This window comes from Amblyomma maculatum, chromosome 2, assembly GCF_055883805.1.
Source record: "Amblyomma maculatum isolate TAMU_Amacu chromosome 2, ASM5588380v1, whole genome shotgun sequence".
NCBI classification, from domain to species: domain Eukaryota; kingdom Metazoa; phylum Arthropoda; class Arachnida; order Ixodida; family Ixodidae; genus Amblyomma; species Amblyomma maculatum.
In genome coordinates this window covers 137,288,661-137,315,672 of record NC_139345.1, presented here as the reverse complement: position 1 = coordinate 137,315,672, position 27,012 = coordinate 137,288,661, and the positions used below count along the sequence as shown (strand labels likewise).

The 27,012-nt window shown below is 44.6% G+C and overlaps 1 protein-coding gene across 3 annotated transcripts in view; it reads right to left on the bottom strand.

Moving 5' to 3' along the window:
• Positions 1 to 1,178: 1,178 nt before the first annotated feature.
• Positions 1,179 to 27,012, bottom strand: part of LOC146200012 (neural cell adhesion molecule 2-like) — a 74,923-nt gene continuing 49,089 nt past the window's right edge. For all 3 annotated transcript variants that reach the window (XM_084595318.1, XM_084595317.1, XM_084595319.1), the window contains exons 5-10: positions 18,461 to 18,664; positions 16,390 to 16,686; positions 12,982 to 13,269; positions 8,873 to 9,163; positions 6,545 to 6,673; positions 1,179 to 3,314 (exon numbers count right to left, since the gene is read on the bottom strand). In XM_084595318.1, the coding sequence (XP_084451444.1) occupies positions 3,133 to 3,314; positions 6,545 to 6,673; positions 8,873 to 9,163; positions 12,982 to 13,269; positions 16,390 to 16,686; positions 18,461 to 18,664 (1,391 nt within the window). In that variant the 3' untranslated portion in view covers positions 1,179 to 3,132. The remainder of the gene's footprint in view (positions 3,315 to 6,544; positions 6,674 to 8,872; positions 9,164 to 12,981; positions 13,270 to 16,389; positions 16,687 to 18,460; positions 18,665 to 27,012) is intronic.

Sequence of the window (27,012 nt, the reverse complement as noted above, 5' to 3'; positions counted from 1 at the left end):
CCAAGAAGCCTGGCAGCTGGCTCTCCTGTATGCGCATTTATCCTCCAAATCAGTCCATTTGGGTATTGTACTACAGCGCTCTTTCATCGTGTACGTCTCTTTCCATGCCAATCGTGAAAAGAATGGGGCTGTGCAAAATCGTTATTTGATGCGAGATATGCGTGCGAAACTCATAAAATGAAGACATTATGCAGCATTCATTCAACTATAACTGCTGCGGGCTTGTGCATTGCTTTTCTCGAAAAACATGTGTAGTTCTATTTCTCGCCACTTCGGGTCAAAGTCTCAGGTATTTTGCGTTCAGTTTCAATCTATTTATTATGCTAGTTTTTTGTTCTTTTTTTCATTTTCACAACCTGCGGTCGACTAAAGAAGATATGCAATATATGCTATGAATGTTCTATGTTAACGCATGCCGCTCGAGAAAACATCTTTTATCCATGCGGACTGCTAATTTTTGACGCTAATGCTTTCAAGAGAAAGGGAACTGTAATGTTTATATTTACTATCAGAACATTTATCAAAATATTTACTATGTTTACTATCAGAACAACGCTGTGGGCTTTTCTTTAACCGCTTACCTTTGGTGGTGATACTTGACAAGTGCATAGCGCTGAAGTGCGTTTTCTACTATTCGATGTGGTGTGTCTGTTATGTGACTGTACTAACTTCAACTATCCCTCTCTCACAACTTTTATATCCACTCATCTCCTTCCCCCAGTGCAGAGTAGCAAACCGGTTGCTTTTACTGGTTAACCTCCCTGCCTTTCCTCCTCATCTTCCGCCTCCTCCTACTCCTTGATGAAGAAACCTCGGATAAAAGGATTTGAATTCAAGAACATTTTTTAAAGCCTGCTACAATCTGACATATGCTGAAAATACCTACTGCTATGAAACTTGCAAAAAAAAAAAAAACAGACAGTGACTCACCTGAAGAAATATTAAAAACGAGATACCGGCAGGATAGGTTGACTTAGTATGTAATACACAGAGATCGTTGATGTCTGATGCCTTTCAATAACAATGTGGAACGAGCTTAACGTGGAGGGTTTTTTTTTTTGTTTGGGTAGTATTTATTTATTTTATTCAGCGCTTTTCTTCTCTCTGCTGTTTTGTGAAATCTATTAGAGCAAAATACTTTACCTCATTCTTCCTGCACTCTGCCAAGCCCGATACCTTTGGAGTATGTACTTCTACTAATGAAATGAGCACAAACTAGAATGCCACATACTCAAGATAATTGGCTCAAGTAATCGGTATTACATGCATGCCGATAATGTACAGCTGACTGGACTATATGGATGCGCCATGAAGGGAGTGTCCAAAAATTTCACTCAAATGCCCCTCCCCTACAATCACGTCAGAAGTTTATTTGACAACAATACGACTTAAAACAACTCTGTTGCGTTCATATACAGAAAAATCTTCACATATTTCGGAGAGCACATTTGTAGGAACACCAACTATAACAAGCTCTGTAGACAGCGTCTTCGATTTGCGCATCTCACTGTTGCGAAAGTATTTAGACATCGTTTTGTAAGGTATTTTTTGAGGCAGCAAACATTGTTATATCCAAGTCACTCTTTTGACACATTTCTTAATCCTACAGTTATCTCAATGTTAGCCTAATTATTGTTTGTTTAAGGAATGTTTTTCCTGATTTAGTAAATACTATTATATGTGGTGTTGCATACATACACACTAGCAGCACAACAGATAACCAAACTTTGCTTTCAAATCAAATCATTTTCTCAGCGCTGCCAAATAAATCAGCTCACTAAAAAGGTATACGTGTTGCTCTAATATTCAAAAATGCACAAAACGTGATAACTAAACCTTCAGTTTAATTTCGAGAACTTAACGCGGTGCCTTTAGAATATCTGCATTGGCGTTTATTTTAAACCACCACACAAAAAGCAAACATTGCTGGACATGGCTTAACAGCTAGCAGTATTTTCTTACATTCGATATTCACATACACAATGAACGTGTGATAAACAAAGAAGAAAATGTGAGGAAAATCTTTCCTTTTCTATAATTTAGCGTACGTACAGTGTGCTCCCGCAAATCCAACAATGCGAATGGGATCTCCAATAAATATTATTTGCATTTAAAATTTATCCGAGCTTTAAAATCAAGGATATAAAGACAACTATGTCAGCCTTTTTCAGAACGTCGTAGTAAATCATTTTTCCTGCTGGCTCTTTGTTAGTAACCATAAATGTGAACGCTACAAAATGGTAAAATGACCGCGAGGCTGTCATTATAATTTCTTCAACTGGAAATTATCGGAAGAGCTTTGTGACGTCCTCAAACTGACGTCATTTTGCTTTTAAGCAGCGGATGGCTGTAAACATTTCACAATTTAGAGGCAAGGTTTGCCTGCCTTTGCCGGCCTGCCATATATTTTTGGTTATTCGTGACCCACCGGGCCTACACACTCGACTTGGATGCAAGTCTAAACTACACTTTTTCGCGTGTCAATTGCAAAAAAATACATGTTTGAGTTGAAATGCGCGTTTTTCTTAACAGGAAGACTTTGAGAAAGATCTTTATTCTTTTAAAAGTGCTTAACATTTGAGTCGCCTCAAACTATTGTTGAATATTTTCAAAACTCAAGCTGAGATAGCTAAGTCTGCAAAATAAAGAAAGAAACACTGAATGAGGCAAACGTGCTCTCCGTCTCGAATACCTCCAGATAATATTTCGAATCATGCAACAAACCTTTTTCTTCACAAAGCCATACACCTCATTTCCCTTCATTCACTCGCCGCGCATGTAGCTTCGCTGTCACCAAAAAACGAAAGTGAAGCAATTCTATCTCATTGAAGAAGCCACGGCCGTAACTGACGAGGAGCTTCGCTGTCACTGCGAGACGTGTTCGTTCGCCACTTCCGACCTATAGTTTCGTTTTTAGCTCACAAGGGGCGTACGAGTCTTTATCATCACATCACTTCCCCGACAGAAACGTCACCGCAGCTGCTTTCGTCATTTTCCCGTGCCAAGCCAGGAACACCACCCAGTATGAAGAGCATCGCAATGCACAGGAGGTCCACAGCGTTGGGCTCGCTCGCGCTCATTTCGTTCACAGCAGAGGGCAGCTCATGTTGGACTTTGGAGTCAGCCGTGGAGCTACGTGCCGCGGGATGCAGCGTATCTGCTGCCATTCGGGAATCCGGCAGAACCGATGTTGCCGTTGCTACTCCTGGAAGACCCCAGCGAATGCATGTTGCTGGCGGCCATGTGGCTGCTGCTGCTGGCAGGTGGTGCGGCGGCGCCACCGCTGGCTTGCGAGTCGGTTCTCAGCCTTTGCTCTGAAAGTGTTCGCAAAAAAAGAGTACACAAGTTTATTTATCCTTCATATAAACTAGTTTAAACGTGTAACTGCCGTAGCGGGCAACCAAGTGGAAATGCAGCAAGGCTGTCACTGGTGGCATTTGTAGATTTCTGCACTTCAAAAATCGCAATCCATCGCAAAGAAAAATTTGTCTGAGGACGGCGTGGAAGAGACAACGACAAGGAACCCTTCGAAGTGGGCAGGCGCCGTTTACGTGTTCCTTACAAATTCGTGCCTCATTTGAGCCGTTCTCAGGATGAACGTAAGATGCGACCAAACTGGCCCATATAAAGTACTCCTCGTCCTTCACAACAAACAAACATTGCAAGAATGCGGGCCGGAGGGTGAAATAGTGATTAGATACTTCAATAGTGTAACTGCCAGTAGCGGAGCGCTAGTCGGAAATCAGGCAAGAGTTCTGCAGGTAGCCTGGATGCGCTGCTCTGTTCCTGACCACTGGTTTTTGAATAGAAAAGTAAAGCTGGGCTGTGAAACTTTATATGTCTTTCGCATGAAGAAGCTGAATGGGACTAGGCCTGTTTTCTCACGCAACAAACGTTTTTTCAAGCGTGTTCCAGACTTGGTCAGTGTTTCCGGATTGGGGCTATTTTAATTTGCACATTAATGAATGTTCCCAGTGTTCTTTCTTCTATGACTGTATGTATACCGCACTGGTTAAAAAACATTTAGAAGACTAGTGTTCAGTGCTACTCTATTCACCGCTACTTGCGGCGGCCGGTTTTCACGTCTCTCCTGGACCAATTCTAGCAAGTCCAATTATTACTCCTCGAGATGAAATATTTCCGGTGTGAAATTGTATGGCAGCAGCTCGGCCAGCCTAAACAGCCCGCAAGTCTATTATCCATGCCTTAGCATAGTTGAGATCTGTTATAATTTTTCAAATTAAGTTTCCTCATTTTGCAACCATAGTCCAGAAGCATTCTGGTTTTCTTATCTGCCAAAGATGCACGTTTGTATTGACGTGCTTAGATTGCTTAATAATAAAACTGTACCCTGCGAAGTTTTCGGAATTTCAACCTAAATAGCGGTCTTATTTCCCAAGAATTTCTTCCTCCATCACACTCTAGCTAATGCAGGCCTAAATCAAATATGTATGTCGGTATGAAAACATTTCCCGCTAGACCTTCCCAACATGTAAAACTAGACCGGTGCAGTGAACTGCCTACGATATAGTACAGAACATTGCTGCACAAGATAAACATCCTTTATTGGCGATGTTGTTTTGCGGCGGCGTTGAAACTCTGGCGTCTTGGTATTCTTTTCAGAGTGAGATTTTTTTTAAATCTCGATAACTAATTGCAAGGTTTCTTACGTAGCTATTTTTTGGCAGCTACCTATTCCTAAAGGTAATTCATTGCTCTGTGTGGTAGGAGACGTGGTGTATATCGAGGGACTACTTCGAAGCATTACCTGTCGCTAGCGTCGATTGCAGGGTGGGCGATGGTGTGACCGTTTATAGACAGTGACCCATCAGTTTCACTTTCACTCTGCCTGACCCGCTAGGACAAAACGCTGAAAGACAACATAAAGGCTTCGAGCCACGTCACATTGTGCGCTATACAGGACGTTTGTTCGCGATGACGCCATTGGCAAAGCTGTGCACGTACCTGCTGTTCAGTCTGTTTTGAAAAACCCTTTCACTGGTAAGGTGTTGACTTCACAGGCGCTATTGTAAAGACTACGCAGTCTTCCTTCATATGCAACCTTTTAAAACTGGACAGGTCGGCAGTACATTTCCTAGCTATAAAAACTTATAACTGGCCTAAATTGACGTTTTAAGCTCAACTGTTTTCTTCAAAAACTTATGGAGCCATTTAATTTGGCACATTATTGTTTTGTGAGTATATTCATACTTCGGCGTAATATTTAAGCTACCGTCTCTTTAGTGAGTTACTTTTATGCAGTTTTACGACAAGAATTAGGGATGTGCAACTCAAGAGAATATTGGCGAATAGCTTCTTCTTCACGAACAGCTGCCACCATAAATAGCACGTAAGAGGCTTGTAAGAAAATATTCGTGTTAAGTATGCTCATAACAGCCAAAGTATGTCATCACTTCTAAGCACCCCAGCTTTTAGCGCATATACGAGCCTATCTAAAGAACGTTTTTGACAAGGTAACTTTACGTGAGAAAAGCTTTGGCTACAACCCTTTATTTTATTCCGCTCTGCGCAGAAAACTTGTACTAATTGCCACATAATCGTTGCCACATGTCAAAAACGGGGTGCCGAAAGAAAATGCAGCATGCGCGCTCCAAGATGTGATGCCCAATACCTCGCACTGAATAATGACAAGAAAGATTTTTTTACTTATATCTGGAAAACGTACGCTCAACACGTTTCAAAGCATTGCCAGAGGTTATCCCTGCTATCAGTCGTAAGAAACAAAATGTTACCTAAAACGATCGACCTTCAAATTAACATTTTGAAAATCGTTTTTGTTTGACTCGCATAGGGCACGCGACTTTCAACCCTCCGCTCCTATAGGGCGAATTTCCTGACACGCAAAATTAGAGGACTTGGTACTATGTTAAGCATCTTGAGCCCGCAACGCTCTCGGGAACCGCACAGCACGCCGGTGATTTTCGAGTGCGCTTCCCCGGAGAGGGCTAACACAGTGCAGCTGTTTTTACTTAACATGTAAATTCAGCCATTGGGCGTGGATACCTAATAACTTAAAGTGGACACTAACTTTGACTGCGCACATGAAATGCTCGCTTACCACCCATCCAAGCCATGTCATATCATGTCATGCATTTCGTCACTAGTGCTTGTGATTAATGTTTTTTCGGCGAATGCATTTTATGTATTCTGCTGATTTTGCAGCAGTGTCAGCGCAAAAACAATTTCCTGGGGCTTAATAGCACTAGCAAGAACGCTTCAGGTATGGTCATAACAGACGAATTTCATTGAAATTCGTTGAAAAGGTACTGCTTTACCTAGACCGAGTACTGTCTACCACGTCTACACGCCGGAAAAAGAAGTAAAACAAAAATATATATGGCATAGGCATCTGCAGTGAAAGAAAAAAGCAGCAGCAGCCGTGTGAAACTAGCGAAAAAGGCCGAAGAGTGCTCCTCTTGACATTGGCGAAAGCGCTTTGGGTGGCCATTTTTTATTCCCGGCAAGTGGGCCTTGCAAATATATCACGTGCTAGAAATGAATCTTTCTGAATCTTTTTACTCACCGTCTTTGTTAAGTTTCCGCCTTCGCCACTTTATCAAAAAATAAATAAAAACAACTAGAATGATCAGCACGAAGAGCAGGCAGATGAGCATCGCGATCAGGCCCTCGTTGGATACAAGGAATTCGGAACCTGGAAGAAAAAGAGAGCTGGTCAAACACAGTAAACATATCTTCGCCCTCGTTTCACAGCATTACTCCTGAAAAATTCTATCCTATGGGTGTCTAGGGTGTATGTTCCTTTAGTGACTTCACTCAAGCAGCATGTCTTCTAGAGAATCGACCTCTTTAGTAACATATGTCTTTAAAAGTTCCGATTTGTGAAAAACAGTGCTCCTACTGCAGCTTCTAGATGTTGTTTGATGCCTAACATATTACCAATAATAGTGAATTCTGCTAACGATGCACTTCCGTTTCTCCGTTTGCAAGGATGTGTAGTGTTTTTCCTTATTCGAATTAAAATTTATCAAAGCCAAGAGTTCTGCCCACATTAAAGTTTTAACATTTTAGCACCTTGCATAAGTGAGCAATAAAAGGAAAGTCTTAGTCTGGCAGGATGTGTGGCTCCTCATAGGGAAACTCCGTTCATGAAACGCACTGTTTCCTGTGAGCGAAACATTTTGCGTCAAATCCTCACAATCACTCTTCTTTTTTTCTTCTATTAGGCATGCATCAATTCTGGGCAGTCACAAAATATTTGCCAGGAGCGTTTTTGCAAGGAAATACCAGCAATGCTGGACAATATTATCCCCACCATTTTTCAAGAACTGCCCATTGTCGGCAACTTCGACCGAAGCGAATTTCCTCTTCATTTAAAATCCTAGTGTTATTGGCACTGTCAAACGAATTTCTGCTAAACAGTTATGCTTATTACGCCACGTGCAACATGACCCATCAGTTAAATCAAATTTATTTTAATAAAACTTGTTGCACTATGAATTTCTTATTGACCATCGGCAAAATAAGAGAACCCATTATACTACCCTCAGTCTGTGACTGTTCGCTTTCATCATGTTTCTCTCATGCAAGAGCCTCCAGACCACAATTTTGATGACTACCCTAAACAGGGTTTCTGTTCGGACAGTCTTGTTATCACAATAGGAGTAAAAGAGCGCTCGCACATTTGCCTTCGAGACCATATTATCACATTGCATGTAACACTTCAATGCTCAAAAATAACGCCTACTGCAATAATGCAGCAACACATACTGACACTGCAGGCATTTGAAATAATTAAATAAAGGACCCTAGTGACCACTACCGACATTTGATTGATTGTAAAATATATTCCCCGAAATGGCAAGGCTGAACGGTCCTCGCCGAAACTGAGCTGGCACCCCTCCAAATGTGGCTTGTGGAGAGTGTGGACTCGCAACGCGTAGGTGGCTTTTGGTTCTTTTGTCTTTTACTTTCTAGTCAGACTTTGAGGTAAAATAATTTACTATAAATTTCTCATTGATAAACGTCACAAAAGAGTCCCTTACGCTCTTTTCGGTTTTTATAATTGTAGGCTTTCATTGCGTTATTGATGATTGGGAGTATTTAGAAGCGAGAATCGGCTCTTCATAATGGCGACACCCCATTTCGCCTTTTAATGTTGGCCCTTAAACTAGGCATGCAAACATTGACTGGTTATTTCTAACTTCTGCGATCACCTAATCCGTCAGCTCAATACCTACGTTGTCACCAAAAAGGGCAACAGCGCATCAGAACCGAGCAGCACGTGATAGTTTCCGGCGGACTGTGACAATAAATGTATCTAAATTGTAAAGATATGCTCAAACTGCGGCTGTTAGTTTTAGTTAAGGAGATTACTGAGAAACGTCCTGTTAACATTCTGGATTGAGTTAGAAAAATAATTGAGAACGATGGCATCAAATCTTACAAAAAACTCTGAGACGTTATGACGAAAAAAGTACCAACTCTGCTCTGAGAAATTGGTCTGTGCGCTAAGAACACTGAAGTATTTTTGGAATCAAAATGCAGGTTCACTGTTGTCTATTAGGTCAACCGAATTAGAAGACACGATGGACGGCACATACTGCAGCCAGCAAGCAAGTATTGGCAACCATTGCCTCTTGCCTTTGTTTCCGTCTTTTCGCTTAGCAAGGGCTATCCATCATGCCTACAACGCTGTTTCGAAGCTCCTCTTCTGTTTCACCAAGTAAAAGAACCAAAGGAGCATTCTTAAAATGTTCCAGCAAACGAAGTTTATAAGCCCTCGGGTAAGGCTTTCCGTATTGCTATTTTGGCCTAAGCTTGAATATAATGGACATATCCGTTATGTTTCCACGCCCCTTTTCTTATTTCATTCGTGGAGTGTGTTGCATACCGGCTGGCATCACGACGAACACGCAGGGCTGCCTCTGGTCGCCGACCTGGTTCCGAGCCCAGCAGAGCAGCGTGCCGTAGTCCTGGTGCGAGCGGACTACGTAGCGGGCAACGCTGCGTGTCCCCTCCCAGCTGTACGTGTCCAGCCGGGTGGTTTGGTGCTGAGAGTTGTTGAAGCGCCAGCGAAAAGTGACGGCCGCCGGCTGGGCCTGAACCTCGCACTCCACCTGGAGCAGCTTGGAGAGTCGTGTGGCGTACACTAGCCGCTGGCTAGACTTGCACACCGGAGCGTCTGCGATAGGCGGTAGTTGAAGAAATAGGCACATTACAGTGAGTAAAACTTAGGTTACACTATTGACTATTGACAATAGGAGTTTGGGGAGGCCAGTCGCCGCCAGTGTGCCATACGCCAGTGTCATTCTACTGTAGCTCGCACTTCCTGCCATTAGGACCTTTCAGCAATGACCTGAACGGCAGCATTTGAACCTTGGAATAAGGCCTTTATAAAACGATTCAAAAATTGGCTACAGAGCTTCCTTAAGATAAACTATGGCTGTTACATTTGACAGCCATCTGATAGGTGCATCAGCAGCTCAACAGTTGACTGAATTCTCTCTAGAATCGCTTATTTTCTACTTGTTTATTTCTTCCACTGAGGCCCCAAACCGTCATGTTACGCAACTAAATCTAAACTTGTATGCTTTGAGTAAAATATATATATTTATTATATATCCCTCGGTTTTCTAAAATTATCGAAACTTGTCAGCACTTTTCTTATTATAGTATACAAGTATCATTTTATGGCTTGTCTCATTCTAATGCCCATAGCTTCGCGAGTAATATCTGTCGTGAACGCTGTTAACAACTTTGCCATGGGCATCTAAAGCTTGCCATGTCGCAGAAGAATGCACACAACTAACAATTTTGAGCCTTATGCTACGCTGCTTGGGACAGCATTTACCTCAACGTATTGTAGTCAATCCCCCCAATTATACACTTTATTATGGATGCGGATGTAGGGAAAGGCCGAGTAGATGTCAGTCTACCCATACGGACACGTTGGTGATGGGATGAACATAAGGCTACAGCTGGATTAGTGGGTGGTGCTTTCCGTCGCTGACAAATTCGGAACGTTTTTACTCACAATGCAACGACGGCGGTTAATCGTGCTCAGTGATATTTGTCTAGAATTCCGCGCAGTTTGCGGGCCATTTAAAACACCCAGTCATTGCCTTGTCGTGTCAAGTGTGGAGGGTGTCTTAACGATAGATATTACCAACAATGGAAAACTAAGTGGCATTGTTGAGCGCGAAAATCATCTGCGTGACGACTCTATTTCGCAGACAGAAAGAGGATAACGCACGTTTGAAAACGTCTGATAATAACGAAGTGTTGCCTTCGGATAAGCAATTTCTGGCGCAGCTTGGGGTTTGAGCGTTACGGCAGTGCGTAACTGTTCCTTCTCGTAAGTCAAAAAGAGTCGCCGTGATGTCGCTTGGAAAGTACGTTGACAAAAGTTCGTGACAGGCAGTCGCCATCGATGTGTTTGCGGCTAGACTTCTAGACACCATTGACGTCGAATTCTTGAAGCCAGAAGTTCCATCGGGAGAGGCAGCCATGATGAAAACTGGAACCTCAGTGCAAAAGAGTGACAGTCACTTATAGCCGGCAATTACCTGCTGTAAAAGCGCAGAAATTAATCCGGGAAAGTAAAAAAGCAACAAAACTGCCTTGCCGCACTGCAAGACCGTAAAAGTACAGGTGGGATTTATTACTTAGCTCAAACCATCGCAGCTAACTCTTCCTCTTTCACTGAGTAGTCGGTATCTGTTCTAGACAAAGGCCGGTTGGCATACGCTATGGCACTTTCGCAGCTTTCTTGTTAATGCTTGAGAATCTCGGCGAGGCTTGTGTGCTTGCGTGTGCATGATTCTGTGTTTTCGACGAAGTGCCAAAGTACAGGCGGTGACTGTAATTCTTGGTATTTGTGTATGCTCCGAAGCTGCTATTTGAATAGCACATCTCACTTGATGACCAGCGTCAAATGGTCTGCGAGCGGAATATTTTTTTAGTAGCGTGTATGACTAGCGCACAGGATTTTGTCAATCCCGTGCAAGAACTGTGCGATAGTAGCAAATTTTGGCGGGTCTGGTAGTACTCAAGCTTAGCCAGAAGTGGCCAAGAAACAGTTGAACCTATTTAGTGAAGTTGCACTGTCCTTGTAACAGAGTTAGCTGTAAGAACATTACAGCTCGTAGGGTTCGAGATGTTGCGGTAACATGGAAGTTAGGAGCGAAATGGACGACATCATCTGCTCGTACGAAACATATTTACAATTGAACTTTGGCACTACTGCGTTTGACACATGCTGGGACGTTGCATCACCGAGGGCGAGATGAAGCCGGTCTTTTTTCAGAATCTTTCATTTACTTTGATTTATTAACACTTGCCCTTTAGATCAATGGGTGAAAGGTTATTGGTGGCGCAAAACTATTCTTAAACCGAATATTTCCCCCTTTCATTCTGGTGAGGACGATTCGCGCTGCGCGAAAGCTCTTAAATGGTTGGATATTATTGACCTGTAACTGCAACGAATGCCGACAAAAGTCTAACGATGGGAGGCAAATTAAAACATAGGAAGGGTACGCTTTCAGAGACCCTCTAATTTTAAGGCGAAATCCTTTAGTGGCTCATGCTGTCGTGGACAAAGTGTGTCCCACTTTTGCGGCGGCTGTCGCGTGGCGCTCCTTGGCGCGCGTTTAAGTTGGGATTGCAGATGGCAGGAACGCTAGACAATATGAAACTTCTGGAGCAAAAGGCGCAGTACTTGTCACACTTTCTCCGACAATTATGCGCAGGATAGCGCAGAGCCAGTAACAGGCCCGTGCATTTTCTTTTCCTTCTTCCTACAGCCACAACAACAACATCGCTTCTGTCGCCTTGCGTTCCTTGGCGCGCGTTCAAGTGTAGGATTGAAAATGACAGGAACGCTAGACAGTATGAGGCTTCTCAGGCTTTCACCTTTCAATACTTTAGTCGCTAAAGTACCTCGCAATTTTTTGATCACTTACAACCACATGGTGGACCACGACGAGAAACTGAAGCAGATGCTAAACGAGCGGAATCAACTTCAGGTCTGCTAATCTTACTACAGCATCTTGAACTGCGTCCATTAGTTGCAAATTGTCATCATAATTGATACCGCAGACTAAGAGAAAACTACCGAGGTACCAGAGTACTTACTAGACGCCTACAAAAACTAAGGGATGATGTTGAATGATGTATTGTAGTGATCGCTTAGCCCGACGAATCAGCGCAGTCTGTCTCGGGGCGTATAGCAGAAGAATGTTCGGAAGAACATGGACAGAGTGTGGGCTACAGTCTGCGATTCGAATCGGTGCTGCCACGCCCCTACGGATCCATCTTGTTTTGCACTGTTGGTGTCATGTTACAAACGTTGGACGTCAGTCTTCGTGGAGTATCTCATGTCATTATGAACGATATTCACGAGCGAGATGTCAGCACTGACTCCATCTTGGTGGTCATCAGAAACCATTGATGTGACGCAAATGTTCCAGCTTCGGGCTACGTCTCACCTAAGGGCATGGAGTCTGTTGCTGATTCGTGCAGTAAGCTGCAATCGGAACGAGGAGGATAAAGAGGTTTTGGGGATGAGAAGCGCGCGAAGGGGACTGAACGCCATTTGCGTTATTATCAGCCGAGGGGATAGCCGGAAGCTAAATACGGTTAGAGGCCGCTTCGTGCCTGCCCTGCATCTTCTATACCTGCCTTTGCAAAAGTTTCACAATGCGTGTGGCTCTCCTCAATAACTGTAAAAAGCTATAGAGGAATAAAAGGCTTTCCAGCAGTCACACAGCGGGTCGACATCAGAATAGAACAGTTTAGGGAGGGGTTAAGGAAGGAGTGAAAGGGGAAAATATTTTTTACAAAAATTATGAAATAAACTTGCTATAGAGTTCACTTTGCCACAATCTGCAAGAAGCGTAAAGCTTGTTAATATATCTATTCATTTTTCGCATGCTATGTATCGATTCCCGCTAATTCAGCCGAGGTTTCCCGCTTCTAAGCGAAAGGCGGAAGAGGACTCACGCTTGAGCCGCAGCTGCACCACGTTGCTGATGCCCCTGCCCTCCCGGTTGGCGGCAGAGCACGTGTAGTTTCCCACGTGCATCAGCGTCGCCTTGTGGATGGTGAGCGCTTCGCGGTGCAGCGTCACACCGTCCCTGGCTGGTACAAGGGGTCGGCCATCCCGCTGCCACATCAGCTCGCGTATGACCGGATTGGCGTCAATGTTGCAGCCTAAGGTGATGTCCATGCCCTCCTGGAGACGATCGGGACCAAGGTTCGGGTCCATCTGAAGTCTCAGCTTAGGCCGATCTGTGATGTAAGAAAAGGGCGCAATTCACAGGATGTTAGATAATCCCTAGCCGCACAGTTGCCAATTTTGGCATGAATCCCTTTCATTCTCAATTTTTCAGTTACTTTCTTTAACCATTTCGTCGGTCTTTCCCACACTCCTTACGAGCAAAACGCGCACTGAAGTGTTTATTTCCGGACTCCAACTGCTTCAAAGAGCCAAAAAGTAATATTGTCAATTTGTTTGTTATTATGTAAACCTTTTTTGCGGTGGCATACCACGGAGAATGAAATGTGAGCAGTACGAGCGAGGTTACGCCGTTTTTGGGTGGTTGTTGAAAGGTTACATAACCGTCCACTAATATTCCGCCCACTTCTTGGAAGTTACAAGACCATATGCGACTTGCCACGAGCCACCGTATGACCCCAACTTTGGAAATAGAGACTGAGGGCAATCTAATGCACCGAGAGACTCAATCAGCGGAATGCGATATCACAACACTGCACGTAGTCTACAGACAATCAAATTCACAACTGGTCGAAAATGCAGTGAATAAAACAGGGATCCTTTCACATGATCGCATTTCAGTTTTTGCTGTCTGCGTGTCAGGCTGACATACCCAAATTCAATGGAAGCTCATGCTTTGCCTTAAGAGCAAAGACGATAGCGCCTTTAGACCGATTTTTTATTCGGCATTTTTTATATCTTCGCTTAGGTCGGTTACTCGGCAGGCAAAGCGTAGTATCTGTCTTAATTCTCGGCGAACACCAACACCTACACTTAACGACTTACAATTAGAAGTATAAATGTAGCCAGATTTGAGTCTCCATAGCAAACGAGCCTCGACATTGACATGAGGAGGATGTTGAATTGGAAGAGAAGTGGTATATGGCGTGGCCCTGAACGCTGCGCACTGCGTCACAATTATGACACAAGCACGTGCGTTTAATAGAGTTGATTACGCATTAAAGCCCCGACAATGCCGACTCCAGCGCCGATGGGGATCTTGCACTATCACGCAAAAGCAAATGATGAGTCAGCTTCAAAAGTTGAAATGACGGGTATGAGTAGATTAGCGGAAGAGCTATCCCACTCATCTGATGAAAGAAAGGAAAAAGATATATTTGAAAACTGAAAATAGTTTCATGATGTTTTCATGACGCTCAGCTTGGACCAGACTGCGCCGCTTGTCATCATCCAAATGGCTGCAGATGCGCAAAGACCCAAGAGATTCGAGCTGTCCTCTAGGCGGATAGGTATCCAAACCTTCTCGGTTGGAGAACACAGTTATTTCAATCAATCAATAACTCAAAAACAACTTAATTTTAATCCAGCCCTCTCTGTGAACTAAAGCCAAATAAGCACAGAAAACTACTTCCTGTGAAACAACAATTCATCTAAAACTGGCACGAAACAGAAGATACATGTAGTATTGAACGTCAAGCAGAATTCAATTATCCAAACGGAGTACAATTCTTATATAGGCTCTCCATAAATGTTCTATCTAAGAGATTATCATGTATCGAAACTCAGGAAAATAGACCAAAGTTGTCTCAGCAGGTTATAGTGAAGCAATAGTCACATAAGGTTTTGCGACTATAATGCTGAATTACCAAGGGTGAATGGCTAAAAAAATTCCTTCATTACTTAGAACACAAGATGAAACGTCTTTTGACCAAGCATTGAAGTGGATTCCGCGTCAGGTGTGCACGTTTACTTTTTTTCTATTACGAATGACGCTGCTAAAGTAGTATTGAGAGCTAGAAAAGATAAGTTATTAGGAGTTGTTTTAGCTAAATTTTAACAGAGTCTCTAAATACGTTTGAGAAGCGGTATTTCATGAGAATGGGTAGCATTTGTTTTAATAGTGTGACATGGTCCATAGGGTCACGAAGAGTCGGACACGACTGAACGCCTGAACTGATTAAGCAAATTGAAAAAAAAAAGAAAACAAGTGTTGAATTCATGGTTGAACCTAAAAAAAACCTTTTTTTTAATTCCACTATAAATACAACGTTGTTTAAATGCTGTTTCAAAATTATTCCTTGAAAGGATGATTGCACTCAAAGAGTAAAGCTTTTACTAGGTTTGGTGGCACAAAACCGACTTTAAAAAAAAGTGACGAATAAATATTATATGAAGCAACATGCTCTGCGGTCATAAGCAAATACTGCTGCATCTAAATTTAGCCGATAATAGGGGTACAGCCTGACATTCATCATTAATCTTAATCCAGAATATGGGGTTGAAATTGGGTGATGTTTTTCGTACTAAAAAACGTGAATTGTTCACGAACGGGCTAAGAAAAACAACACTGAATAAAAATATTCAGCATTGTTTTTTTCTTACTAAAGCATCATCATCTATACGTGCATGCTTTTTATTCTAGGTATAAATTTGTAATATTTATCGATCTTTATTTCACAAATTCCATGAAAACATGAGATGAAGTCGTGCAACCTTATGTCAAATCGACCTTATGTCAAATCGATTAATATTTTTTTCTTTTTTCTTTGCAAACGTAACCCGATATACATTACTAATCTAGTGATAGCACATACCATTGCTTGCAATGTTCGCCTGTCTTCATTTTTGTACCTCGAAACAATTTCTCCAGGATTATGGTGGCTATTTTAGCGCCCAGAAACTTTGTAAGAGGTCGAGAATATAGTGAATAGCGTTTGATGTCACGGTGAAGCCAATACGACGCCTGTCCACTTGTACACTCGCCTGCAGCATAACGCATTTTTCACATTTTATTCCTCATTTAACCCATAATGAAAAAAAAAAAAAGGTTTAGAGCATTAGAAGACATTTAAATACTGGATCACGAAGCCCTAATATTAAGCACGCTATGTCCCTATCTTTTTACTTTTCAAGCGGTATCTTCATATCGTATAGTACTAACAGTCTGCTCAACGTTACATTTGTGTTCACCTCGCTTTCATTCGCTTTATTTCTACTTGGCATAAGCCGTTTGTTTTTTGTTTTTGTCTTTCTGGAGTGAAGTTTTCTTTACCTTGCGCCTTTCTGTATAGGGCAAAGCACGCTTTACAGGACGGTAACACTACAACGTTGGCATTAACCAATTCGTCCTGAGAGTAGTCCCTATCAGCAGAGATGCCCTCCTCCCCACTCACAGTGAACGCTGAGGTCCCACTGGTCCTCTCGCACGGAGCCCGGCATGCGCTTGTTCTCGGCACGACAGACAAGCGTCTCGCCATTGTCACTGTGTCGGGGCGTGAACTCCACCACACTGGTGGTGAGGTTGCCATCCTGAGAGACGTGCACGAAGGCCTGCTCCAGCTGGACACTGTTCTTCCACCAGCTAATGTCGGGGGGTGGCCGAGAACCCCATACCTCGCACAGGATCTCGGCCGGGAGACCAGCCGAGATGGGTGACTCGGTGCGCCGAATCTGCACCATGGTCGGCGACACTGAGCCCGAAAGGAAAACAAGAAATGATGTAAATTGGCGTAATTCATCCTATACGGCCAAAGCAAAATTAAAGGCATTTTTAAACGAAGACTTCGAGTGCCATTGATGAAAAGGCGCACATTCGACAGTTTCCAAAGTGACTCTCACTGAAATGAGCCAAAGTGGTGAAAATCGACGAGTAGTCCACAGTTAGTCTAAAGATCAACGGTGGATGCAAACCAATTACTCTTTGTCAGCGTAGCACTGCCAAGACGTTTGGAGCGGAAGCGCGGCGAGCTCTGCAGGAATTAAATTTCATCTTAGAGACAACTTTGGGGATGAGAATAATATGACTCGAGGCTTTCTAAACTGATTTCATTTCGCGAATTCGTTCAAGATAAGGTATAAATAGACGTCTCAGACCTAGAAAGCACCGCTCACTGCCATGAAATCTCAAACACCTTAATGGTAATTACTGCAATACGAGGCAATTATTTATTTCAAACTTTTTGAATAAATTCTTTGCGTTTCCGTTCTTTGAATAGGCGCAATTCTGTAAAATATCTTTTTCCAAATGTAACTTACGAATAGTTGCAGCTCACATCACCGAAAACATATATGTTTCTGACATAAAATGCTACTAGCGGCCACCTAGGCTTTGCATCATGTGTTTTATACCAAACCAATATACGTGAGCTACGTCCAAGACATCCATAGCTTAAATCTAGCCCGTAAGAGCATACCATGTGATTATTATTCGATCTTCTGTAAGCACTGTCTGTGGTTAAGCAAAGGTAGGGTACACTTGTTTTATTGTAGGCGCTCGGCTTTACAGCACGCGTCACGCTTTTCCTTTTAGCTTACGTCATCTTCCAAACATGCACACACACACACACACACACACACACACACACACACACACACACACACACACACACACACACACACACACACACACACACACACACACACACACACACACACACACACACACACACACACACACACACACACACACACACACACACACACACACACACACACACACACACACACACACACACACACACACACACACACACACACACACACACACACACACACACACACATACAAAGTGATAAACCTCGTACATAGGCAGGCGCCGGCACGCCATTGGATGGTAGTAATTCCTAGGGTTCTTTTAACACCTTTTATTTGTTTCTTTTTTTTACCTGTTTTTGTTTTAAGGCCTGGCAATGGGCCCTGTATTAAGAGTTACTTTTGTGGGAGCCAGGATAAGCGAGCATTCATTACAAATGCAGCAATTGTAAGTGCAATCGACTGTAAAAGTGATACACTGGCAAATGGAACGATACGTCACAACTGAACTGTAGAAAAAAAAAAACAGCATGAAAAGCCTCAACGAAGAGCCTGGGTAGCAAAACTACTAGACTTACATATCCTTCCTTTTAGATTAAGTAATCATTAGTTGAGACGGCTAATATCAAGTGGAATTTTAATTTTGACTAGACCAAATAGGCTTCATCCGGTTGCATTGCTAGCGCCACATGAATTTCGAGAATTACAAACGAATGGTTGAGTGATGTTCTAGTTCGTGAGCTGTTCCTCTTTCATCGCCGCCATATAGTAGTGTGACATTCGTTTCACCAAATACGTGCCCCAAAAGCCAACACGGAATATTACTCTAAATCTCCACACCGGAATAATTTCCCCGCGCTGAACGCACACAGTCGGCATGGATGTACCTACAATCATCAGAGCAAATGGCACAGAAGATAACAGGTATCTCACGGTTCATATCAATTGTGACCTCTGCTTCCCCCTGGATGGAGACGTTGTTGGATGAGACGCACGAGTAGACGGCCATAAGGTCCTGGCGGCGCAAGTTGTGCAACGTCAGCGTCGACCGGCGCACTTCGCCCGTCGCAACCGCCACAGAGTTGCCGTACACGGGCTCACCGTTGCGACGCCAGGTCAGCGTTGGAGCTGGCTTGCCTGATGGACCGCCCGTCACGGACATAGCCAAAGAGTACGCAGGTGAGGTCAGGATGGGATATAAAAGTAAAAGTAGCATGCCCGGTAAGTTGCAATTGCATTTTTTTTTTTGAAGCAGAAAGAAAAAAGGGTACACATATGGCTATGTGTACGACATTTCAGCCTTAGAACCACTAACTATTTCAGCTTTGATAGCCTCTGAAATTAGTAGGAAGTGGTCGAAGAATTACGTTTAGACAAGTGCTTATTTTATTCTACCTTGGTAGCAGTTTATTTACTTGTTTTTAAGAAAAACTGGATATTCTATATTATTTTTCTATGGTTTCAGGGGCGGAACATTTCCGCATACTTAACATAGCTTACAAGCAGCAGTTTAAGAAATCTGCTTTTTGATCTTTATTATGCGGTATTAGCTGCTTAAAACTCCTAAGTAGTCTTGTAGAATATCTCATCGTATCATCTAGTTTCATCCAGTGCGTTCTTACGTAAGATAACCACGGGGAGGGGGAGGGAAAAGGGAGGGGGGACAAGCACTCCACTAAGATAACTCTGGCATTAAAATTATTTTATGGTGTTTTTCTATTCATATCAGGCGGCAAGCCTAACCTTACCGATACTTGTTATTAACAACTCTCTCCTGCCCTCACTTAGATGCTGACCTTAATGTGGAAACAATGTAGAAAAAAAATTATATGGGTGCACTTCAGTCCCCTTACGTGCGGAAATGTGAAATCTTTGTGAGCCCCGTGCCTAGTTTTGTTATGAGTTCCTTCTGCGTTTCCTTGCTGTGCTGACGTCCACAAATTTACTTTTCCGTTGCTTACTTTGCCTACTGCATTTTTTTATCATTTTGTCTTTCAAGCTTTTTTCTTTGTTTTCTTATTGGTATATTTATTCTGTTTTCTTTTATTTTTGTTTTCTAATCTATTTTTGTCGTACGTTTTACTTAAGACTCTCATTAGCGTCCTTTTTCTTAGCCCATTCCTACGCCAGGAAAGAATTATGAGCTGGTTGTCAGATAGTCGAAGTAGAGTAGGGGTTTTCCGTTCGACTGTGGAACGAAAGAATGGTGATTTGGGTCCAGGTATGAACAAGAATTACTATTTTTTTTTTTCTCGTAAGGACACACCATAGTGACAACTCGTGTACACGCCACTTATGAAGCAAGCAGTATCTTCTCATTATTGAAAGTTTCGGTACAAGCAAAGATTCATCATTTCTATTTGTCATACTGGTTTTATACATCTTATTTTTTTCTTTACTTTCCGACATGTTTTTTAAATTGTTGTGCAAACAAATAAAATCAATTATACCGCTTTATGAAGCATCGACCTATTTTATTGAGAATATTTGACTGTTTCTAATTAACTGCTCTTACCTATTCGTAAAGCACTAATTTTTTTCCTCGGTGTGATGAGTACAAGCAAAATTGGGCTTCCATATTTTCTGATTTAGCACAAGATGAAACAGAGACCCACATGTTTTAGAGACTTCAAAATACATGCAACTTGTTTCATAACAGTTTTATATACCTACCATAAAACTGTACAATTTGAAACACGTAAAGCCCAAAGCGAAACGCATCATGCATAATGTGCTGTTTTATATGGCAAGTTTTCTTTTTTTTTCGTTTACATTATGAGATTTGTCTCTATTACTGTGCTTAAATAAGAAATATCTCAAACTTACCGCGCACTTTGTTTAACACCACAACTAATTACAAGCTCCGCCTGCATTATTGAGAACAATAGTGCAATACAGGCATGTTTTATATCCTTCAAGGTACTCAAGGCCAATGTCATTCCTCTCTTTCTCTCTGCCTAAGTAAAATATTCAAATCTATACTTAACGACCTTGCATGTGGTCATTTCTCATATGTGTTTATTCAGAAATACGTTCGGAGCAGATCGGTTGCCTGGAGGATTTTAAAGGAAAACAGACATATATACCACATTAAGTGTGATCCACCTCCCTCTGTTCTGGACTCCTGGAAACCTCACGCGTCTCCCATGAGTCCAAAGACAGCATCCTGACTAAAAACTAAATATAGTTTGCCGAACTGAGGGTATTAGAGTCCCAGTCAATGAAGGAGCTTGATATCCCTACTAAGTACACTATTCATTTCGAAGCAAATACCTCTGGGTTCAGGGCTGAGAACTCGGATTCCTCTCGTCGATCCACAGCAAAATAAGGCAGAAGCCATACATATCTCATGCGGCGCAGGTGCTGTCTCCTGAATCGGTTTTACGAAACGTTACTTGATGAGAAGGGGCGCATCGGTGAAACCTAAATTTTGATATTCAGGTGGAAGGTATACCGGGTGCAGTATGTCGTAATAAAAGCTAATAAAGACAGTGCATCGCTGCAGCTCCACACCCGTCGTGGCTCGCTCGCATCACAGTAACCACAGATACTGTGAGACCAGGTGTTGTCGACACACTGCAGCGATGAGTGGAGCAATAGACAGTCCTATGGCAGGGAAATGACCATTATTCTCTAACTCCGACCCCCCCCCCTTCCCCCCCCTTCCCGCCCCTTGTCACCTCTAGCACGGCATTGCTCGCAAAATATCACTAATGGATCTCCATTTGGCACCAGGTTTGATCACTTTGTGAGATTTCGCCTTCATAAACGTAGGCAATTCTAACTTTCTCAATATTGTTTCTTAGCTGTGATAGCTAGAAAGCAAATAGTCGCGTATTCATTGCCTGAAAAAGCTGTATTGAAGAAAATTGAAAATAAAAACATGCCGTAATCAACGCAACACAAGCATATACTGGTGCTCCAGTTAAACCGAATACAGTGAGAAAGAACGGGAAGATGAAGCTTGTGATGTACATGTGTCGCCACCTCGGAGCCGCGGCGCCAAATGGTGGAATTTTAACCGTGGCCTCCGCGAACAGCTTCGGCGCAACTGTGCAATCAATCTCTGAGGCCGCGGGTTTCTGGCGCCATCTAGGAGCCACCGCAGAGTCCTCGACGGCGCTCTGGTGTCCACACCCATACAAGATCGCCAGGTTGGTAGTGAACGTCTCGGTGTCGGAGGTTGTACAGACTGGCATAGCGATGCTGTTGTTGAATACGGCATCGTGCGAGCTGCCGCGCTTCTTCGGCCCGCTGTAGAAATATGTCGACGTCAGCATAGGCGTTGGTGACATCGTCGCCATGACTATGGGTAGCATAGCGTCCAACATTGTGGTGACGGGACGACCGTAGACTAGCTGGAATGGCGCAAGACGCGTCGTCTCCTGTTCAGCCGTATTGTATGCAAAAGTTGCATACGGAAGGACATCATCCCACGTGCGATGCTCAACGTCGACGTAGATGGAAATCATTTCTGCAAGCGTTCTATTGAGGCGTTCAGTCAGTCCGTTTGTTTGCGGATGGTGAGCAGTAGTCCTACAATGACTTGTGCGGGTAAGACTTAAGAGAGCCTGCATTAGTTCAGCCGTAAAGGCTGTACCGCGGTCAGTGATAATAATCGATGGGGCACCGTGACGCCGTACGATGGTCTTAAGAAAAAATTGGGCTACTTCTGCAGCAGTTGTACGGGAAAGTGCCTGTGTCTCGGCGTATCGCGTTAAGTCGTCCGTCGCCACTACTATCCATCTGTGCCCTGATGCGGACGTTTGGAAAGGGCCCAGAAGATCCATACCCACTTGCTGGAGAGGGGCTGTTGGCGGAGGCATCGGCTGAAGGAGCCCTGCAGGCTTCAGCGGAGGTGTCTTTCGCCGCTGGCAATCTCGGCATGTTCTCACGTAGTGCTGGACTGAAGGCAGCAACTTAGGTCAATAGTACTTTTGTCGAATGCGTGCTAATGTTCGCGTGACTCCTAAGTCACCAGCCGAAGGCTCAACGTGGCATGCGTGCAAGATTTCTGGCCTGAGGTCGGACGGCACAACGAGAAGAAAGGTTTCCTTGTTGTGCTGAAAGTTTCTCTTATATAGGACGCGATTTCGAATGCTGTAGGAGGATAAACCTCGTGCGAAAGCACGTGGGAAAGTTACATCAAGGCCTTCGAGATGCTCATAAGCGGGCGTAAACATGGGTTAAGCCCGTTGACGCTGCGCCATGTCGGTGGTCGTGACGACAACAAGAAACGGGAAGTGATCGTCTTCTCGGTCGGAAGGGGCAGCATCAAATGGTGCACGAGACAAGCAATCGGTGTGCTTACGGCCGCTCTTGTATACAACCGTGATGTCGTATTCTAGGAGACGGAGGCTCCACCTTGCAAGCCGTCCAGATGGGTTTTTGAGTTTGGCTAGCCGGCATAACCAATGGTGGTCGCTCACGGCCCTAAAAGGTCGGCCGTAAATATAGGGTCGGAACTTAGTTATGGCCCAAACTACCGCGAGACATTCGTTTTCCGTGGTTGAATATTTTGTCTCTGCTTTTGAAAGAGAGCGACTAGCGTAAGCGATAACTTTCTCAGTGCCATCTTGCCACTGAATCAGAACGGCACCGAGTCCAAAATTACTGGCATCGGTATGGATATCCGAAGCGGCATTTTCGTCAAAATGGGCATGTATCGGGGCGGCCTGCAGTCGCCGGCGCAACTCGTTGAAAGCATCCTCTTGATCATTTTGCCACGCAAAAGGAACATTGTCTCGGGTAAGACGCGTAAGAGGCTCGGCAATCACTGAAAAATTATCTACGAAACGCCTGTAATAGGCACAAAGCCCCAAAAACCTTCTAACGGACCTTTTGTCGGTTGGGCACGGAAAATTTTTTCACAGCAGCAGTCTTGTCGGGATCTGGTTTCACGCCCTCAGAACTAATAACATGGCCAAGAAAGTGGAGCTCCTGGAATCCGAAACGGCATTTCTGTGGTTTTATCGTCAGTTGGGCTGAACGCAGTGCCTGTAGTACCATTCGCAGTCGGTCAAGGTGCTCCTCAAAACTAGCCGCGAACATGACGACATCGTCGAGATACACTAAGCACGTTTGCCACTTCAGTCCAGAGAGAACGGTGTCCATCATTCGCTGGAAGGTTGCAGGTGCAGAACAGAAACCGAAAAGAAGCACTTTAAATTCGTAAAGGCCGTCGAGGGTGACGAACGCTGTTTTCTCTCTGTCCCTTTCGTCCACTTCTATCTGCCAGTAGTCATTCTTGAGGTCAAGCGACGAGGAATATTTGGCATTGCGTAACCGGTCCAATGCGTCGTCGATACGTGGGAGCGGGTATACGTCCCGTTTCGTTACCTGATTTAATTTACGATAATCGACGCAAAAACGCAAGGTGTTGTCTTGTTTCTTCACCAACACTACAGGCGAAGCCCAGGGGCTGGTAGACGGCTCTACCACGTCATCGGTAAGCATTTCCTGCACCTGTCTTCGAATAGCCTCTCGTTCCGTTGACGACACTCGGTATGTGTGTTGGGAAATCGGCTTGGTCTCCGCGTCAACCATAATGCGGTGTTTGGCTACTGGGGTACGCCCAACTTTCGAAGACGTTGCAAAGCATCCAGCAAATTCCTGAAGGAGGTCTAGGAGTCGCCGCCGCTCAACCACCGACAGATTGGCATTAATGTCCACAGTTGATAGAATGTCGGGTGCATTACATCTGGCTGGCGACGGCGGCGCCAGAGTACAGATATTCCCTGGCTCAATAAAGTCGGCAACATACGCGATGGCCTTCCTTTCGCAATGTGCTGAAACTCGGTCCCGAAATTCGTAATCCAGAGCTTCGCACAACCGTCCCGTAAGCGAACAAGTCCTCTTGCAGCGCAGATCCCTTTCTCGAGAAGCAAGCCCACGTTCGTCTCTGCCAATACGTCTTGGTCGCATGGTGAGTCGCTTTCTACCAAGACCATAATGCTGCACCGTGGCGGGACCGTAACGTCAGCAGCTGTAATACGTAAGGCGGACGTTGATGAACCGTCGACGCTAGATCTCGCAATGGCTTGGCTCGACGAAAATGTCACTCGTGATTCTTGCAAATTAATTGTCGCACCATAAGCCTGTAAGAAGTCCAAGCCGAATATGACGTCTCGCGAACAGTGGGTAAGTACAACGAAGTCGCAAACATAAACAAATCCGTCAATTGCAACTCTCGCAACGCATCTTCCAGCCGGGGTAATAAGGTGTCCCCCTGCAGTGCGGATCTGAGGCCCAGTCCACTCGGTTAAAACTTTCTTCAATTTCCTGGCTAACCCACTGCTCATGACTGAATAGTCCGCCCCCGTATCAACTAAAGCTGTAATGAGACAATCGTCGATAGAAACCGGTATGTCCCAAACTGCGCACTCAGGATCATCGTTACATGTCGCCGTCTGATAGCCGTTATCTTGTACTAAACTTGATGGAGGATGTTCAGCACTTCCCTCGTCAGCGGCCTCACCTCCGCAGGTCGCTGTTCCTAGTTTTCCCGAAGCCTCGAGGAGCGGGGGCTCGTCGAGCGGCTAATGCGGTATGTAGAGGGCAGTGGACTTGGAGAACGATAACGGGAAGAGGTAATGACGCGGGACCCGTATTGTGGACGTCCGGAGGATTCGTATGCGTCGACAGGTACTCCTCGATTTCGGGTGGTCGTTCACCACTCCGAGGACATCGTGCACGCGGATGGAAGCCACGAAGTCCGGCGCGGCGGTATGGACAGAACCTTAACATGTGACCGGCCTCACCACAGTGGTAACAAAGGGGCTGATTGTAAGGGGCACGCCAGACGTCAGTCCTTCGAAATCATGCCTCGGCCAGAAGAGGAGGATGGCGTGGGCTTGGATCAAGAGTAGGGGGGTTCACTCTGGCTCTGGGAGAGCCGCACCCACTATGGTGCTGGTTTGGATGCGGCACAGTGGGGTTCCCTCTTGGAGGATCACAGAGGTTATGCTGCTGAAGCACAGCCGCGTACGTTGGCACACTCGGTGGCGGTGGCTGCACACCAGGCACAGACGGTTCCGGGACGGCTTGCCTCACTTCTTCGCGAACGACCTCCGCGAGTGATGGAAGCCTAGACGACGATGTTAGACCCTGTAGCTGAATATGTCTCAACTCTTCTCTGACCACAGATCGAATAAGCTCCCTTAAGGCATCACCAGAACCGTAGAAGCCGGAACCGTAGACGACCGGTGACATGGCGGACACGTTACGGTTATAGTGCTGAGCCCTGTGTCGAAGTGTTTGTTCTATCGTGGTGGCCTCCGCTAGAAACTCGGATGCCGTGCCAGGTGGATTGCGCACAAATCCAGCAAATATTTCTTGCTTCACCCCGCGCATTAGGTGGCGCACTTTCTTCTCCTCTGACATATTTGGATCAGAACGCCTAAAAAGGCGGATCATGTCCTCGTAGAACATTCCAATGCTCTCGTTTGGGGCTTGGATACGAGATTTCAGCGCCGACTCCGCACGCTCTCTTCGGTCGTTGGCGGTGTAGGTCGCCAACAGCTGGTGACGAAAGAGGTCCCATGTTGATAGTGTCGTTTCTTGGTTCACGAACCACGTCCGCGCCGAATCTTCGAGAGCAAAGTAGACATTATAGAGCTTCCTTTGCTCATCCAGCCGTTGTAATTGGCGACCGTTCGAATTGGTCCAGCCAGTCTTCAGCGTCCTCATAAAGCTCGCCATGGAAGGACGGTGGCTTTCGAGACTGGAGGACGACGAACTGGGGTGAACACTCTCCGTTAGCAGCAATGTTCGTGTTGGATCTATGCATGTTGGCCACAGGCGTGCAGGAAAGAGGCCCGAACTCTGGCGAATGACCTCGAAGGCGGCGGCTGCAACTGCGATGGACCGGTGTCAAATCCGTGGTGGCTCTCGGTTGCCCTTGAGGGGTTGCACTCAGCAAAAAGGGAAATCGCACCCAGCATCTCCACCAGAAAATGTAACGAGTACAGGGCAGCAATCACTGATCGGAACTGTTCCACGCGCTACACTCAGTTTCGTCCTCTTTGTCCTCTGTTCTCTTTGTCCTCTTTTCAGAGAGGCACGCGGCAATATAGGTGATGTTTAACTCGACATGTTAGAACTAACGAAAATCCCCGACGCGCAACCTGGGTTCGAGTCCGACAGGTTGGAATCCACTCCGGTGTATTGTGAAGTTTGAAAGCGCTAAAAGAAATCATAATAGGTCATTGATCGTCATAGGTGCCATCGCTCTACCTGTAAGCTGGTGAACCTGGAAGACAGGTCCGTGATAGCGTTTCGCGTTGAGGCCGTTATACTGGACTTAGTTTGCATTGTCCATGCGAAGTGCCATGGTTATAACCTCATGAAATGGCTTAGCCAATCAAAGCGAAGGAGGAACATCTACGGCAGTGTAAGATTCTTTGTCTGCGGTGGTAGGAACCGAAGTACTGAAATCCACTGAATTCCAAACAATAAAGTAGAAAGTTAGTGTAACGTAAGGCTAA